This window comes from Leptodactylus fuscus, chromosome 4, assembly GCF_031893055.1.
Source record: "Leptodactylus fuscus isolate aLepFus1 chromosome 4, aLepFus1.hap2, whole genome shotgun sequence".
Lineage (NCBI taxonomy): Eukaryota > Metazoa > Chordata > Amphibia > Anura > Leptodactylidae > Leptodactylus > Leptodactylus fuscus.
Genome location: NC_134268.1, coordinates 123982988 through 124001694, shown reverse-complemented (window position 1 = coordinate 124001694; position 18707 = coordinate 123982988). Strand labels below are relative to the sequence as shown.

Sequence of the window (18707 nt, the reverse complement as noted above, 5' to 3'; positions counted from 1 at the left end):
GGGGTGCTGCCTGTGTGTGAGGGGAGGCTGTGGGTGTCCCTGGGCAGGCTGCCACCTGTGTGCACTGGTGGGTTGTCCTCTGTGTGTTGGTGGAGGGGGTTCCTGGGGAGTGCCGCTTTTCTAGTGTGTGTGGAGTCCCTGGGGTGTTTCTGCATGTGTGAAGTAGGTGGTTGGGGAAGGGGCTGCTTGGGTGTAAGCAGAGTAAATCACGTATCTCTGGTTACATAGCGCAGGGACGCTGAAGTTATCACATACAGTAGTGCCCCTGTGTTATATATTCTCACTCCTCCTGCATTATACATAGAATGGCCCCCACATCCTACTGTCCCACCCTTTATATCCAGGGTGTGAGCGGTATGCATAAACATTCTGCACTGCTCACTCTCCACGGTGTATAAAGAGGACCTTTCATCACTTGGGGCACATGCGGTTTTATATACTGCTAGAAAGCTGACAGTGTGCTGAATTCAGCGCTCTATCGGCTTTCCCGATCTGTGCCCCCGGTGAAGAGCTATCAGTGCCGGTACCGTAGCTCTTCATAGTCAGAAGGGCGTTTCTGATACTCTGTCAGGAACGCCCTTCCTCACAGCAGCGTCTATAGCGCTGTACTGTGAGAGCGGGAAGGAACGCCCCCTCCCTCTCCTAATCGTACTCGTGCATAGACTAGTACTGGGGGGCGTTCCTCCCCGCTCTCACAGTACAGCACTATAGGCACTGATGTGAGGGGAGGCTGTGGGCGTCCCTGGGCAGGCTGCCACCTGTCTGCATGGGGTCAGATCCCTGATGGGTTGTCATCTATGTGATGGTGGAGAAGGTTCCTGGGGATAATACTCGTCCATAGACTAGTAGTGGGGGGGGGGGGGGGGGGGCGTTCCTTCCCACTTTCGCAGTCCAGCGCTATAGGCGCTGATGGGAGGAAGGGCGTTCCTGACTGTCATAAACTCCCTTCTGACAGTGAAGAGCTACGATACCGGCACTGATAGCTCTTCACCGGTGACACAGAACGGGAAAGCCGATAGAGCGTTCCTTCCCACTTTCGCAGTCCAGCGCTATAGGCGCTGATGGGAGGAAGGGCGTTCCTGACTGTCATAAACTCCCTTCTGACAGTGAAGAGCTACGATACCGGCACTGATAGCTCTTCACCGGTGACACAGAACGGGAAAGCCGATAGAGCGCTAAATTCAGGACACTGTCGGCTTTCTAGTGGTGTATTACACCGCATGTGCCCCAGGAGGTGAAAGGTCATCTTTAAACAACATACAGCCTGGCGCACATGTGATCCTGTCTGTACTCTAGTAACCCCATCACCTGAGACGACAGTGGCTGGTTTATTCCATGAGAGCAGGAAATACTAGACCAGGAAAGGTAAGTGTGTGTGTGTGTGTGTGTGTGTGTGTGGGGGGGGGGTTGATAGACTACGTTGGTAACTAGTGGAGGTGGTTTTTTGTTTGTTTATTGTTTTTGTTTTTTTTTAAATGGATGAGGATTGTGCGGATGGTTTTATTTCAATAAAATATATATTTTTTAAAATGTATGTTTGTTTTATTATTACTGTAGGTGGAGCTTATCCTAAGATATAGGTCCTATACTGACTAACGTATAGAGAATATACCCAGATCATGAACCTACCTGCAGCAACTCCATTCTAGTCATTTCTGTAGTGAGACAGCTAGAATGGAGTTGCTGTAAGGAGGACCTACCTATAGCAACTACAGAATATACCCAGACCATGAACCTACTTGTAGCAACTCCATTCTAGTCAGTTCTGATGTGAGACAGCTAGAATGGAGTTGCTGTAGGGAGGACCTACCTATAGCAACTACAGAATATACCCAGACCATGAACCTACCTGCAGCAACTCCATTCTAGCCAGTTCTGTAGGGAGACAGCTAGAATGAAGTTGCTGTAAGGAGGACCTACCTATAGCAACTACAGAATATACTGAGACCATGAACCTACCTGCAGCAACTCCATTCTAGTCAGTTCTGTAGTGAGACAGCTAGAATGGAGTTGCTGCAGGGAGGACCTACCTATAGCAACTACAGACTATTCCCAGACCATGAACCTACCTGCAGCAACTCCATTCTAGTCAGTTCTGTAGTGAGACAGCTAAAATGGAGTTGCTGTAAGGAGGACCTACCTATAGCAACTACAGAATATACCCAGACCATCAACCTACCAGCAGCAACTCCATTCTAGTCAGTTCTGTAGTGAGACAGCTAGAATGGAGTTGCTGTAAGGAGGACCTACCTATAGCAACTACAGAATATACCCAGACCATGAACCTACCTGCAGCAACTCCATTCTAGTCAGTTCTGATGTGAGACAGCTAGAATGGAGTTGCTGTAAGGAGGACCTACCTATAGCAACTACAGAATATACTGAGACCATCATGAGCCTACCTGCAGTCACTATATACTGATAAATCAGGCGCACAGCGATACGTCAGAATTTAGCTCTATATCAGTTATTAATTGCCATATATTTCCATCATCACTTACAACAAGAAAGTGACGCAAGTTATAATAAAACACGTATGGCTGCGGCGTCAACGCCCTGTTCAGACCATATGGCAAATATATATTTATAAACTATATATGTAATATATATATAGGTATATCTATATAAGTATATACATATATAAATATTTATATGTATAAATATATATATATAAATATATATATGTATAAATATATACATATATATATATATGAAAATATATATATGAGTGCCATATGTATATATCTCCAGGAATGTGTATTTCCTATATTCTTATTGATACCATATACATATACAATGTCTGTCTTAGCCAGTTATGGCTCCTTCCTATAGACACTCCATTCTAGCCAATTCTGTAGTGAGGGGACTAGATTGGAGTTTCTGGCGGCAGCTCCTCTAAGCAACTCCATTCTAGTCACTTCAGTACTGAACAGTCTACAGTGGAGTTGATTCTAGCAGGTCCCTGCCTCCAGCAACTCCAATCTAGTCACCTCACTAGTGAATTGTCTAGATTGGAGTTGCTCCTGGTAGGTCCTACCTACAGCAACTCCATTCTAGCCCGTTCACTAGTGAGGTGACTAGATTGGAGTTGCTGGAGGGAGGACCTACCAGGAGCAACTCCATTCTAGACGCAACCCTACCAAGAGCAACTCCATTGTGGTCGCATCCGGGAGAGTCTCCGCCCCTTCCGGTGATATCACGCCTAATAGTAGCAACGCCGCTCGTGTCATAACCATTACAAGAGCGGTCCGTGGCTTTATCCGGAAGTGACGTTCTTATCAGTTCCGGATTAATAGTTGTAAGGAGAATATATGATGTAATCAGAGCTGACTGTGATCGGTATGTATGTGTTTAGATGTGCGTAATGTTTATTATCAGTGTCCGTTCACAGAACAGGCTTGTATTCTAATACTGCCTAAGCTGCTTCTATTATTGTTCTTATTTTATATGATTCCTTACTAATACTACAACTAAAGCCTTTGCTTTGTAAATCTAATGTTTTTGTTCGTAGTTCAGAGTAGTAGCGTCTCATGTTTTTCTCACATAAAAGTGTGAAGGGAACTATCGGGATAAAACTATCACGTCCATACGGCATGAGACAAAGGTAAACGTGCGGTCGTTCTGTATTAGAAGCAAATTTTAAGAGGGTGTTTATATATGGGAACTTAGGATACCTGTTTGTAAGATTGCACCTATTGACCCCATAAATAACATTTAGGACATATTGATACACTACATACACTATTGCTATACTAATGCTGATGATGGATGGCTACACAAAATGATCAGAACAGATCATATTCTTTGGAAAATATACATATAAACTTGAATTCTGGTCCCAACAAGTTACTCCCTCTCCACCAGGACCTCATCAATCACTAAGTGTTGGAAATTCAGGATGCCGCTCCATTCATTTCAATGAGAACCACTACAGAGCCAAGGTACAGGTGGTTTTCAGTGAAATGAGTATACGTTTCCAACTTACTGCTCCATTGCAACTAGGGTGCAAAATTCTTTAAAGGGGCTCTATCAGCAAAATCATGCTGCTAGAGCCCCACATATGCGTGAATAGCCTTTAAAAAGGCTATTCAGGCACCGTAAAAGTTATATGAAACTACCCCCCCCCCCCGTTTTAAAATAACCTAAAAAAGAATGTGCTCTACTTACCGACCGTGCACGCTGGGCAGGCATTCAGGGTGTGTCTTCATCTTCATCCACGCCTCTTCTTCCTCCGGTCCCGTTCTCCGGCGCTCGCGATCGGACTTTGATAAAAAAAACAAAAAAAGACCTGGGCGCATGCCCAGAAGGGCGTTTCTGACTATAAAGGCAAGAGCTACGTCAGTCTGACACTGTCCAATTAGCATTGGACAGTGTAGGAGCTGCTTCCAGCTGCGTGTTCTCGGGAGTTCTCCAGAGATCAGGCAGTCGTCTCTTCACAGGGCTGCACAGAAGACTGGAGAAGCGATCCAGGCCGTGTATTGAAGTGGATGAAAGAGAACTTTACTGACATTGCTAAAAGTAAAGAAACCCCTAAGCAATGAGCATAAGTGCCCTGTACACCCTGTGGACCTAGGTCTAGCCCTTATACAACGAGCATTAACCCCTATAGCCCCTAGGCAACGAGCATTAACCCCTATAGACCCTAGGCAATGGGCATTGCCTAGTGGCTATAGGGGTTAATGATCGTTGTATAGGGGATAGACCTAGGTCCACAGGGTGTACAGGGCACTTATGCTCATTGCTTAGAGGTTTCTTTACTTACCTTTAGCAATGTCAGTGAAGTTCGCTGGATCGCTTCTCCGGGTCTTCTGTGCAGCCCTGTGAAGAGACGACTGCCTGATCTCCGGAAAACTCCCAAGAACACGCAGCTGGAAGCAGCTCTGACACTGTCCACTGCTAATTGGACAGTGTCAGACTGACGTAGCTCTTGTCTTTATAGTCAGAAACGCCCTTCTGACCGTAAAGGCTTAATTAACATACAGGGCGCCAGAATTAACGGGGCTCAGAGCTCCAAAACGAGCGGGGCTAGGGAGATAATTCAAAGTGCACCAGAGTCTGTGCAGCTGCACCTATAACATGGGGCAGAAAGCTGCACAGGCTTGGAGTGGTGAAAGGTCCTCTTTAAGAAAGGCTATTCTTCTCCTACCTTTGGTTGTCTTCTCCGCACCGCTGTTCCTTAGGAATCCTGGTTTTGTTGGTATGCAAATGAGTTCTCTCACAGCACTGGGGGCGTCCCCAGTGCTGCGAGAGAACTCTCTCCAGCGCGGCCTCCATCTTCGTCAGCAACAGCCTTTTCTTCCGGCGCAGGTTTCAGACTTCTAGGCCTTGGGCAGAGCAGACTGCGCATGTCCACAGGCCACAAGAAAATGGCCGCTTACAGAGTGGCAGTCTGCTCTGCCCAAGGCCTAGAAGTCTGAAACCTGTGCCGAAAGAAGAGGATGAAGAGGCTGTTGCTGACGAAGATGGAGGCAGCGCTGGAGAGAGTTCTCTCGCAGCATTGGGTACGTCCCCAGTGCTGTTTGAGTGCTGGGGCCCGCCCCCAGTGCTGTGAGAGAACTAATTTGCATACAGACAAAAACTGGGATTCCTATGGAACGGCGGCGCAGAGAAGACAACGAAAGGTAGGAGAATAGCCTTTCTTAAGAACTCAGAAAAAAATGCATTTGAAAAATAGGATCCCTTTAACTCTTGTGATCAGTAGGACCCCTGCTGATCAGCAAGTAACCCCCTATCTTGAGAATAGGGGGTAACTTGTGATGGCAATGCTAAATCTATCACCAAATCATTCTGCCCTATTTATTGGGATTGTGTCATAAAGATAACTCCTGTACATATGCGTTACTAGGGTTAAGGGATTTTGAAACCGTTTTGTTTTACACAGGAATTCTGTCTGTCAGGAACGCCCTTCTGACTGTGAAGAGCTACGGAACTGGCACCGATAGCTCTTCACCCGGGACACAGATCGTGAATGCAGACTGAATTCAGCGCACTGTTGGTTTTCCAGCAGTATATAAAACCGCATGTGTCCCAACTCATGAAAGGTCTTCTTTAAGTTCTTATTGTGTTAAATGACTGGTCACGACCTCTGATGGGTTGAGACACTGGCATATGCTGCATTGTTTTTGTGGCTATGTGCTGTCAGTGTTTAACTTGAAAACTAGGTTTCTCCTTGTAGTAAATAATTTACTGCATATTGGCACAAACTTTCTGAGCATGTTTTAATTTAGTTTTTCTCTCCACAGACGCCTACAGTGGTTAATTGATGTTTTATTCCTCAGCTCGCAACTGAGACCATGCAGGTTTGAAAAATGTGTGATGTTTTATGAACCTATAGCAAGATATGGATGTAATGCAGCATAACAGTATTACTGCTTGATTTGGTCAGATTTTAGCTTCATTGGCTGTAGTTTAAGCTATGTGAAGCAATGTTTTTTGTTTGTAACCATCCTCCCTTTCTAGATATGTTGACATACTGCTATCAATATAAGCTCCATTAAAACTTTTTTTTTTGTCGTTGACACGTCGGAATAGCCTTAACCACTTCAGTACCGGGCCAATTTGTGGTCCAGGACCAGACACATTTTAGGTTTATTTTGTATGTGCAGTTTTGAGGGCTGTAACTTTTTTTTTTTCATACGTCTCATTCAACTAATTTTTGCTTTATTTTTATGTTGTTTTTGTTTTCGAATGTGTTAATTTTTTTTTTTTTTTATATCCGGGAAAATTTTCACTTTTCTTTTTTAATTTAACCCCTTCCCGACATGCGCCGTAATAGTACGGCGCATGTCGGGTCTGTAACTATGGCGACCGCCTAGGAGCCGGGCGGCCGCCATAGCCGCCGGGTGTCTACTGCTTTAAGCCCCCGGACCGATCGGAGGCATTAACCCCTCCGGCGCCACGATCAAAGGCGCCGGAGGCGCCATTTTCCCGGCGGCGCATGGGCGCCGCCATTTTGCCCGGGATCGCCGGCTCCTAGAGCATGCTTCAGGGCCGACGTCCCATTGCCATGACAGCCGGGAGCCTGTACAAGGCTTCCAGGCTTGTCTGCAAATCCTCTCTTTTGCAGGCTGGTCTATGCAGCCTGCAAAAGAAAGGATGATTTTTTGCAATGCATTAGCATTGTAATGCATTGCATTAGTGATCAGACCCCCTGGGGTTCAACACCCCTAGGGGGTCCAAAAAATTGAAAAAAAAAATAATATATATATAAAAAAATATAAAAAGTATTAAAAGTTCAAATCACCCCCCTTTCCCTAGAACACATATAAAAGTAGTTAAAAACTGTGAAACATATACATGTTAGGTATCCCCGCGTCCGAAATCACCCGCTCTACAAATCTATAAAAATATTTTTCCTGTTCGGTAAACGCCGTAGCGGGAAAAATAGTGAAAAGTGCCAAACTGCCGTTTTTTCACTGTTTTGATTCTGATAAAAATTTGAATAAAAAATGATCAAAGCAATAACATTTCCCGAAAATGGTAGAACTAAAAAGTACACCCGGCCCCTCAAAAAAAGACGCCCTATGCATCCCCGTACACTGAAAGTTACGGCCGTCGGAATATGGCGACTTTTAGAAAAAAAATTTAACACAGTTTTGGATTTTTTTTAAGGGGTCAAAATGTAAATAAAACCATATAAATTTGGTATCCCTGGAACCGTACCGAAACACAGAATATAGAGGACATGTCATTTTGGCTGCACAGTGAACGCCGTAAAACCAAAGCCCGTAAGAAAGTCGCAGAAATGCATTTTTTCTTCATTCTGAATTTTTTTTCCTGCTTCCCAGTACAATATTAGAATAATTAAGAATGAAGAAAAATTTGTCCCGCAAAAATTAAGACCTCATATGGCTCTGGGAGCGGAGAAATAAAAAAGTTATGGGGTTTAGAAAGAGGGGAGTCAAAAACGAAAATCAAAAAATGCCATCGGCGGGAAGGGGTTAATAACACAAAGTGCTACTGAAAAACTTTATAAAATAGTTTTTCCTTTCCGTTACGGTAATTTTTATTTTGTATGGTGTTGTCAGAGGTGGGGCTATCACCTTTAATAACAACATTTTATTGGCGTATTATTTTACTTATTTTTTAAATTATTTCATTTTAACCACTTCCGGACCGCCCATAGACTATATACGTCCGGGAAGTGTTTGCCTTGTTCTGACAGGACGTACCTGTACGTCCAAGTAAGAATACAGCAGCTGCATGGAGATCGTGTAGCTGCTTTCACTAGGAGCCATCTGTAACTTCAGCCGGAGCTCCCAGAGAGATAGCAGGGAAGATTTATTACCTCCTCTGCTATCTCGATCGCTGTATGCTCAATGAGCGCTGTATACACGGCTATGGACGCAGCCATAAATCAGCTGCCCTCTGACCCGGCAGACACGTGATCTGCCGGGAGCAGTATCCTGCCAGAGCTGCTGGGTCCTACAGGACCCCAGATCAGCTCTGTATACTGTGTAAATGTAGCAGCCCCAGTTATAGGAGAAATCAGCCTCAAGTAAAAAAAAAAAAGGGATAAGATGTCCCCAAAGGTCTCTTATCACCTTATAGGGACACAATCTGGGAAAAAAATAAAATTAAAAATATAATAAAAAAGTTTAAAAAAAAATGTAAATAAAATAATAATAAAAAAATAAATAAATAATACGCTAATAAAACGCTGTTATTAAAGGTTATAGCCCCACCCCCGACGACACCATACAAAATAAAAATTACCGTAAATGAGAGGAAAAACTATATTATATAGTTTTTCAGTGACACTTTGTGTTATTAAATAAAAAAAAAAATTATAAATTGAAAACCAGACACAATTTCCCTCCTATTTTGTTTATATTTTCCTGGATATAAAAAAAAATTAAAACACATTTGAAAATAAAAATAACATAAAAATAAAGCCCTATGTGTCCCCGAAAGAAGACGCAAAAATTAGTTGACTAAGACATACGAGAAAAATTTTACAGACCTCAAAACCGCACATACATAATAAACCTAAAATGTGTCTGGTCCTGAACCACAAATTGGCCCGGTACTGAAGTGGTTAAAATTATTATTTTTTTATATATATATATATATATATATATATATATATATATATATATATATTATTTTTTTTTTTTTTTTGTTTTTTTTTTTTGTTTTTCCAGATGGTGTCCCCATAAGGTCATAAGAGACCTTTGGGGACATCTGATCACTTTTTTTTTTTTTTTTTTTTGTATTGGTGGCTGATTTTCCCTGCAACTAGGGGCTGGTACATTTAGTGCCAGTTGCAGGAGGAATACAGCCTCCTGCACGCTGTATACACGGTATAAAGAGCTGATCTGGGTCTTGTAGGACCTAACAGCTCTTGCAAGACACTGAGCCTGGCGGATCACGTGACTGCTGGGTCAGAGGGCAGCGGCGGCGGAGCCCATAGCTGTGTATACAGCACTCGTTGAACGCTGTATACACAGCGATTGAGAAGGCAGGGAAGGGAATAAACCTTCTCTGTCTTCTCTCTGGGAGCTCCAGCTGAAGTTACAGCCGGCTCCCAGTTTCAGCAATTGCACGATCTCGTGCAATAGCTGTGTTCTGACAGGACGTACCGACATGTCCTGTCAGAACAAGACAACCACTTCCCGGACGTAAATAGTCTATGGGCGGTCCGGAAGTGGTTAAGAAAGGCTATTCTTCTCCTACCGTTTAGATGTTTTCTTCGCCCCGCCGTTCGGTTAAAATTCAGTTTTCCATCGGTATGCAAAGCGCCGCCTCATCTTCTTCTGGAACGTCCTCTTCATGTGTATTCTTCCGGCGCAGGCGGTGAAACTTGTAGGACTCGGGCAGAGCTGACTGCGCATGGCCACAGGCCACAAGAAAGTGGCCATTTACTTACTGTGTAAGCGGCCATTTCTATTGTGGCCGCGGTCATGCACAGTCGGCTCTGCCTGAGGCCTATAAGTTTCACCGCCTGCGCCGGAAGAATACGCATGAAGAGGAAGTTTCAGAAGAAGATGGAGGCGGCGCTGGAGAGTTCTCTTGCAGCATTGGGGACGCCCCTAGTGCTGTTTGAGCGTTGGGGCCCGCATACAGTGCTGCGAGAGAACTCATTTGCATACCGACAGAAAACGGAATTTTAACCGAACGGCGGGGCGAAGAAGACATCTAAAGGTAGAAGAATAGCCTTTCTTAAGGCTATTGCGATGTGTCAACGACAAAACAAAAAGTTTTGAATGGCATAATCCCTTTAAGTGCTGACACTATCCCATATGTAATACGTCAAATCTAGTGTGTGTGTGTAGATATATATCTCACTATTTAGACATGCTCTTAAAGGAAGTTTACCCACTATGTAAGAAAGAAATAAAAAAATTCTGTATTCTTATGTAGGGTAGAGTGTTTGCTTACAGTGGGTCTGACAACTCTGCGATCATAAGAGTACCCCACGTGAATGGAACATTGAAATCCATTCATCAGTGCCTCTCCATTAATTTCTACAGGTCTACTGGAGGTTGCTGTTCCTAAGGGAATGCAGCAGTGATCATGCTTTCTCACAAATTATCTTTTAACATGGGGCACTTGCAGACATCCATTCATGTGATCAAATATGCAGCTATCCTTCTAGAATAGTGTTTATAGTGATATCACAACTTTTACGGTAGCTTGTCTTTGCCGACTTGCTATATGTTCTGCTCATAATAAGTTCCATTACACCCCTCTAAAGCTAAGGCCACACTTGATGCACAACTGAAAATGTATTGCATTTTTATCCACATTTATTCACAATGGGAAGGCGGGTGGGCTTATTTACTTGAGAAGTGCTATCAGTGGGCTGGATAGCCTAGTTTAGCGAGGGAGAGATGGCCTAGTGGTGGGCAGGATAGCTTAGTGTACGGTAGTTTAGCTAGGGAAACAGGGAGGGGTGTATAACACAGTGAGAGAGAAGGGGTGGGCTTTGACAGGGAGGTAGCATGGAAGGTACACAGGATGTTACGTAGTAGAAAGCTACACATGTAAACAAATGCAGAAGATACCACAGACTCCTAGGAGCATGTCCTAGCAGCTTTTAGCACTATGGCAGTTGGCCAGCAAGGCATTACCTACTGCGGCAGGGGAAATGGGCTTGAGTTAAAATCAGGTCTTCCATGTTGTTGATATAGATTTGAGTCTGCTAGCAGTAGCTGTTTCTTAGTGTCTTGGTATACAAATACTAGACAAAATACTTTGTTTCTGTCCAACCAAATATACCAGTTACACTGGGTGTACAACAGCGTCCGGTCTCCGTTCAGAAGCTTCCGTCTTTTGCATGCAGAAGACGGAAACCTGTCGGACCGTGTCCGGCCGTCAGCGACGGTGAGCGTTTTGTGCTCTCCGTGGCGAAACAGTTTTTTTTTAAACTGGGCACAAAGTCCTGCATGTCCGACTTTGTGTCCGGGTAAAAAAAGAAACTTTCGCCACGGAGAGCACAAAACGCTCACCGGCGCTCATGGCCGGACGCTTTTCAAACCCATTCATTTGAATGCGTTTGAAAAATGCCTGCAGGTTTCCGTCTCCTGCCCAGTTCCGGGCAGGAAGTGGAAACCAGAAAGCAGAGACCCCGGGCGCAGATGTGTACGAGCCCTTAGGTATAATTGGAGATCTGGTTATCTGCATCTTCAACTTTTAAAGGAAATATGACATATTAAAATTCTAATTAATAAACTGACTAGCACTAAATTATTCTGTTGGAGAAAGCCCCATAGAATGCTACAACTGGCACTCAAAGTTCTATTCCTCAAACCACAGCAGAAATGCAATTTAGAAAATTTACTATAATGAAGCTGTAGAAAAACTGTTTAATTTCATTTTAGTGTTTAAAGTCTGTTAGCAGGATAATTGGTATCAAACTAATAACTGTACCTTGCAGACCTGCTTCTACACTTTCACAAGCGTATTCTGCATTCAGCTCCATAAGTGTTTTCTCCCACAACTTCACAGCAGCACTAATGATGTTATGATGTTGAGCTTAACATCATAAGTACCGGTGCCCACCATCAGAGCATCGGGAATTGTGGTTTTCACCACATCCTTTTTTACTTTGGGGTTTATGTATATTATTTTACTTCTTAGACTCTCCTGATGAACCCAAGGTTAGGACCTCTCACTGGTGGAAACGTGTAGAGAGCATTTCTTACAAATGCAGTAGTGAAGGGGCTGTGTGGCTTGTCGGCACATTCATCAGCTGATTTAGTATTTAGACTGCTATATCCCTGGCTCGTTACTGCTAGCGCTTTTGAGGGTCTTTTTTTGAGTTTAATCCCCTACCCTTGATAGTATGTTAACCCTTTGTATCTATCATTTACTATTTGTGAGTGGATCAGATGACCTGTGATACAGCTGTATGAGATTTACGACATCATCTGGTTAATTCTTCATCTGTGACTATAGTACGTGCTAGGGGTGGGGCAAAACACCAACTTCCCTTAGGCCACTCAAATCACGTATTCATTTAAGCTATCTGTCGATGTTTGTTTGGTGCCACTGCTTTATCCATTTGGAGGACATTTTCTAACCTCTACTTCCTCACCTTAGTAGACAGGATTGTATGGTATTGGTACTTTATCCTATGCTATATTTACTGACTAGGGCAATAGGAGGAGTGGTTTGCTGTTGTAGGGTGTATTTGTGACAGATATATGCTTTGGGTTTTATTATCCTGAATAAAGTTTGAGTTTTAACATGTATCCCTACTATATTAGCCATTTTCTCTCTGACAATTCGTTTTTGACCACATATTAGTTTTTAATCTGAGATTTACTTAGTTTCTCATCTTCTAAAACTGCTTTTCTTCTAACTATAACCACTTCACATAGAGTGGAACCATTGTATAATCTGTATGCATGTCATGTCAATGTATTATAATAATAATAATTAATAATTAATTATTATTAAATTTCATTTATATAGCACCAACATATTCCGCAGCCCAATTTGTAGGGCTCAAATACAGACAAAAAGATACATTACAAAGAAATAGTCATTTCACACAATGGGACTGAGGGCCCTGCTCGCAAGGACTTACAATCTATGAGGTAGAGGGGGTGACTCGAGGTAGCAGGGATGGCATCAGAGGCAGCATTGCTTATACAGTGGTCAGACAATTTTGTAATAGAAGTTACTGTTATTACACAAACATAAAACTTTGAGCCGTCACCAATCGTGTCTTTTAACATGTGGATGGTGCTTGGACATATAAAGTTAGCCTGAAATGGCATCATAACATGTGGGGTAATGTGGGAGCTGGAACAGAGAAGGGTTAATTTTAGGGATTCTAATTACAGTACGGAAGGGTTTACATTAGGAATTGTGATAGGCCTGTCTGAAAAGATATGTCTTTAGTTTGCGCTTGAAGCTGTAGAGTTAATCTGATTGTCTGGGATAGAGCATTCCAGAGAAGTGGTGCAACTCGGAAGAAGTCTTACAAGCGTGGGAAGTTCTGATAATAGAGGATGTAAGTGTTAGGTCATTGAGTGAACGGAGAGCACGGGTTGAGCGGTAGACAGATGAGGGAGATAATGTAGTGCAGCATTATAGAGAGCCTTGTGGATGAGGGTGATGACTTTATATTTTATTCTATAATGAATAGGCAGCCAATGTAGCGACTGGCCCAGACTGGAGGCATCGCTGTAGCGTCTAGACCAGGGGTGCCCAATACGTTAATCGTGATCTACTGGTCGATCGCGAAGGAAGTATGGGTGGATCGCTTGACGCAGCCAGAAGCGTTCATTGCAGGTGCGGTCTGCTGTGTGGGCGGGGCCTGGGCCACAGCCCCACCTAGTTTCCGTGTCGCATATAAGATAAAAAGGGACACTGAGCGCCAATATAGTGTGGCACAGACCTGGGCAATGTGCGGCCCCCGGGCCACATCCGGCCCTCTGATAGCTTCTGTCCAGCCCGTATAGCTTGTAGAAGTTCATTCAAGGACCTGAGATGATGTCATCACAACCTATCACCAGGATAGGCTATGACTCGTTAGTGGGCGGAGCCACACGGGACTGTGTGCTTGCTGCTGGCAATGGGGGCTGCTGTACGATAGAGAGAAGAGACAGCGGGGGGGGGGGGGCAATTAAACTGAATTCACATGAAGGGGGACATTAAACTAGGGGGCAGATGGAGGAGGATATTAAACCATGGGAGGGTAGCTGGAGGGGAACATGTCTGCCTCTAGTTGCCCCAGTTTAATGTCCCCCTCCAACTATCCTCATTGTTTAATGCCCCCCTCCAGCTGCTCCAGTTTAATGTCCCCTCTAGTTTCTGCTAGTTTATACTGGGGCACCAGGAGAGAGACTTAATACTGTGGGACATTTAGAGGGGAACATTAAAATGTGGGGACATATAATGTATGGGTGACTGTAGGAGGATTATACTAAGTGGGGGCACATGGAAAGATGATTGAGAATGGGCAGAGTCAGCATAGAAGTGGGTGGAGCTAAATTTGCTGCGGCGCACATGGCCCTCTAGAACCGTTACAATTTCTCATGTGGCCCCATGGGAAAATTAATTGCCCACCCCTGGTGTAGCAGATGGTGGATGTTTAGATAAATTAATGGTTGACGATTAGCTTCTAACCTTCTGTGGTTGTGAATATGTCACAACACCACAGTAGCGTGTATATTCGTGATTCTCGGTATACGGCAGCAGCCTTTCCCCGTTCGCTATTGATAGCATGGATCACAAAGTAGAGTTTCCTTCAAGGTGACCCAAGCTGGAAAGGAGGGGTAGGGAGTGGGCACGCACAATCAAATACTTCTGAAAAAATCTTTTAACAGTTTTATTCGCACAACACGTTTCGGGCACTGCACTTTCTCAAGTGTAATACAAACTGAGCAGTAGTCTGACCTGATGCATGCTTTAAACTGGACACAAAGTCCTTCATGTCCGACTCTGTGTCCGGTTAAAAAAAAGCCGGTTTCGCCGCGGAGAGCACAAAACGCTCACTGGCGCTTAAGGCCAGACATTTGTCAAACCCATTCATTTGAATGGGTTTGAAAAATGCCTTCGGGTTTCAGTCTCGTGCCCAGTTTCGTCAGGAAACAGAAACCTGAAAGCGGAGACCCCAGGCGCAGATATGACCGAGCCCTTAGTCTGTTTGTAGTCGGCCGTCTCAAATTTCCAGCAACTTGGAGGCATATATGCACCTGATTCGAAATCATTGTAAAGTTGTAGTATTTCAGGAATTTCAGGCACAGAGTTTACGCTTCCAGTGTCCAGTTATTATATTCGACAATAGTACAGACATTTCGGTCTGTACTATTGTAGTGGTACTACCTTATCTGTAGTTCATACTCCCTACCTTTTGGCTTCCAACTTCCTTCCTTAACCGACACACTGAAGAAGGTCTGTAATTGATCAAAATGTCTGTACTATTGTTGGATATAATAATTTTTTATTTTTTTTTTCAATGTAGATTGTGAGCCCCACATAGGGAAAAATGTACATTGTAAGCTCTATCGTTATGTCTTTTTTGGAATATGGGATGGAAATCCTTGCAAACGCGGGGAGAACATACAAACTCCTTGCAGATGGTTTTATGCCCTTGGCGGGATTTGAACACCAGGACTCCAGCGCTGCAAGGCTGCAGTGCTAACCACTGAGCCACCGTGTGGCCCCTGGATATAATAAATTTTGTACACTGGAAGAGTAAACTGAGTGCCGGAAATTCTTTCTACTATTGATTATGTCCATGAGAAGCCTTTGCCTGGCGCCACACACATCATCTGAGTGACGGGACATTACTTACAAGAGCTACTTCATTGTAAAGTTGGACACGCATGTTGCATGTTAGGTTCAGCTTTTTTACTTTGGCCCACAATGTAGATGGCTTTAGGCACACATTTATCTCATCTGCTGGTGTACCTCGCTCAATGACGGGCGGTGTCTACCTGAAATCACCAGCGAGTAAAACTACAAAACCTCCCATTACATCTTGGTTGCTACGGATATCTTGGAGACTTCAGTTCAATGTTTCTACCGCACGTTTGTGAGACGGTGCACTCATCCCACACGATTAAAGAGGACCTTTCATCAGATCGGGTACAGGCAGTTTTATATACTGCTGGAAAGCTGACAGTGCGCTGAAATCTGCTTTCCTGATCTGTGCCCGGTGTAAAGCGCTATCGGTACCGTAGGGCTTTACAGTCAGAAGGGCGTTTCTGACACTTAGCCAGGGACGCCCTTCTGCCCAGCAGCGCCTATCGCGCTGTACAGTGTGAGCGGGGAGGAACGCCAGTCTTAGAGCACAGCGCGATAGGCGCTGCTGGGCAGAAGGGCGTCCCTGGCTAAGTGTCAGAAATGCCCTTCTGACTGTTAAGCCCTACGGTACCGGGACAGATAGCGCTTTACACCGGGCACAGATCGGGAAAGCAGATAGTGCGCTGAATTCAGCGCACTGTCAGCTTTCCAGCAGTATATAAAACTGCCTGTGCCCAATCTGATGAAAGGTCCTCTTTAACTTGCACTGATGTAAGAGAGCGGCGCAGTTGCTACTTTTGCTGATGTTGCATGTAGGGGCTTCCTCACTGGCAAGATTTAGTGGCAATTTAAACGTGGAATGTGCAGTTAGACCACCGTTCAGCAAGGTTGCAGAAAGTCCCGATGAAGCCACAGCCAGGGCTATGTTTTGGTACTTTTGAAGTTGGGCCAGCAGGAGGTTTAGCAGAAATGTCTTGCCAGTCCCCTCTGGTGCATCAAGAAAGAACAGTCCCCCTTTACCAGTATGTTCACGCTGTACAATTGTATCATAAACCTGCCGTTGCTCAGGAAGCAAACGTGGGGCAATTTCATTTACGAAAGTTTTTAAGGCTACGGTATCGTAATTTAGTTCTCCAACTTCGCTTGACAATTCTGCACTTCGTTGTGGTGTGGGCAAACCAAAATCCACCATTTTTTTTTTTTTTTGCCAGATAAGTGAATGATTTTGTCTTCTATTAATTTGAGAGCTTCGTTCATTATCAATGGATCATTTGTGCATTGCAGCCTATGTGTGATATCTTCTGACAGTGCATCTTTGTATTTATCCTAAATCTGGAGAGGGTTGGAGAGTCCGCAAGTGCTCTCTAAAATTGCAAACAGCTCTCTCCCATCTGCCTCACATGCTTCTCTGAATGTGGCCCATCAATTGTTTTGAGTGTCGAAGTTTGTGGGACCTCGCACTTGATCACTTGATTAACATGCGCAAACGGTAGCATTCAAAGTTAACGGGGACGGTATGCATCCGACCCAGTGCATCTCCAGCTTCCACACCTGGCCAGCCTTCTGCAGGTGTGCCCTGTACACGGCGTTCCCATTGTTTTCTCAATGCATTCCATGTGTAGAACCATGGCACTTTAGCATATAATAGTGTTTGTGCAAAGTTGTCACTTTTGCAGAGTTCAGAAAATGCTGTTAATGTAGTATTGGGAAGCATGGCCACTTTATCGCCTAAATTATGCTCGATGAAATAAACGCGCTCGCCATTAGGTAGGTGCACCGCTAGGTGGGTGACAGTGGGGTGTCTTTTGTGAAGTGGTAAGCCAAAGATTTGCCACGCAGCCTCATTGCTACTGACGTATCTACCCGCCCTGAACATTTGCACTTCATCTCTGGGGTCAATATTCACATAGTGTGCCTCACATTGAAGACTAATTGATCGCTTCCTTTGTTTATCTACTTGCATATATATTTAAAGGGATTCAGGGTAGATGCTAAATCCTTGTGTGCTAAAGGACCTCTGATGATGTCATGACCATGTGATCGAACTGGTGTGGACGGAGCTACTAGGATTTAGACTCAACCTTATCTGCAGATGTTACATACCAGTGGCTACAGGACCTTTGATGACATCACAGTCACGTGACCTCATGGCAAGCCAATCACAGAGAAGTAGCACTAAAGGACCTCCCCCTTCCAGGTCCTTCCAGTTATCTGTGCTCCGTGGACCCTGACTAGTGCATAAGCCGAGGAGAGCTTTTTCAGCATGAAAAAGTCGTCTTATACTCGAGTATATACAGTATGTGCAAAATTGCAGCCAAATCGGGTCAGCCGTTTTTGCGTGATTAAGGGACAAACATCCAAACACACAAACATCCAAACTTTCACATTTATAATATTAGTAGGATCTTTATTACTATGAGTAATTAAATTGCACAACCTACTGTAATAACTAAACTTGATCCAAAATTGTTATTTAATGCAGTTTGCAAATATTTGTTAAACATTTTTGATCTGTGGGGGTCTAACATGTAGTACGCTATCGATCAGCTGTTCTCAGCAGTTGATACACAGAAAATGCAGACTGCTCTGTTCTCTGTGTAGTTGACAGACCAGGTTTCTGCAGATTAGTTTGCTTTCATTTGAATGGGAACTACTGTGAAGTGACTCTGTTCAGCTACTATTCAAAAAAACTATATAAGGCCAGGGCCCTATGGACCGGAAACGCTGTGATTTGCCTGCGGCGGAAACACAGTGGGAAAAATCACGACGTTTTACGGTAACTGCAAAGTGGATGGAATTCTTGTGAATCCCATGCCCACTTTGCGGTAAAAACCACAGCACAGACACGCTGCGAGTTTCAAAACTGCCGCGGTTTTGGAAATCTCAGCATGTCGCTTATATCTACGGAAATGGTACTGGCTTCCCCGTAGATATACACTCACCGGCCACTTTATTAGGTACACCTGTCCAACTGCTCGTTAACACTTAATTTCTAATCAGCCAAT

The 18707-nt window shown here is 44.1% G+C and overlaps 1 protein-coding gene across 7 annotated transcripts in view; it reads left to right on the top strand.

Annotated features, from left to right (window-relative positions):
• Window positions 1-3270: 3270 nt before the first annotated feature.
• Window positions 3271-18707, top strand: part of LOC142200564 (uncharacterized) — a 129971-nt gene continuing 114534 nt past the window's right edge. For 6 of the 7 annotated variants that reach the window (XM_075271008.1, XM_075271005.1, XM_075271006.1 and 3 more), the window contains exons 1-2: window positions 3271-3339; window positions 6243-6299. In XM_075271008.1, coding sequence (XP_075127109.1) covers window positions 6294-6299 — 6 coding nt within the window. In that variant the 5' untranslated portion in view covers window positions 3271-3339; window positions 6243-6293. The remainder of the gene's footprint in view (window positions 3340-6242; window positions 6300-18707) is intronic. The other variant, XM_075271003.1, reaches the window with a different exon arrangement.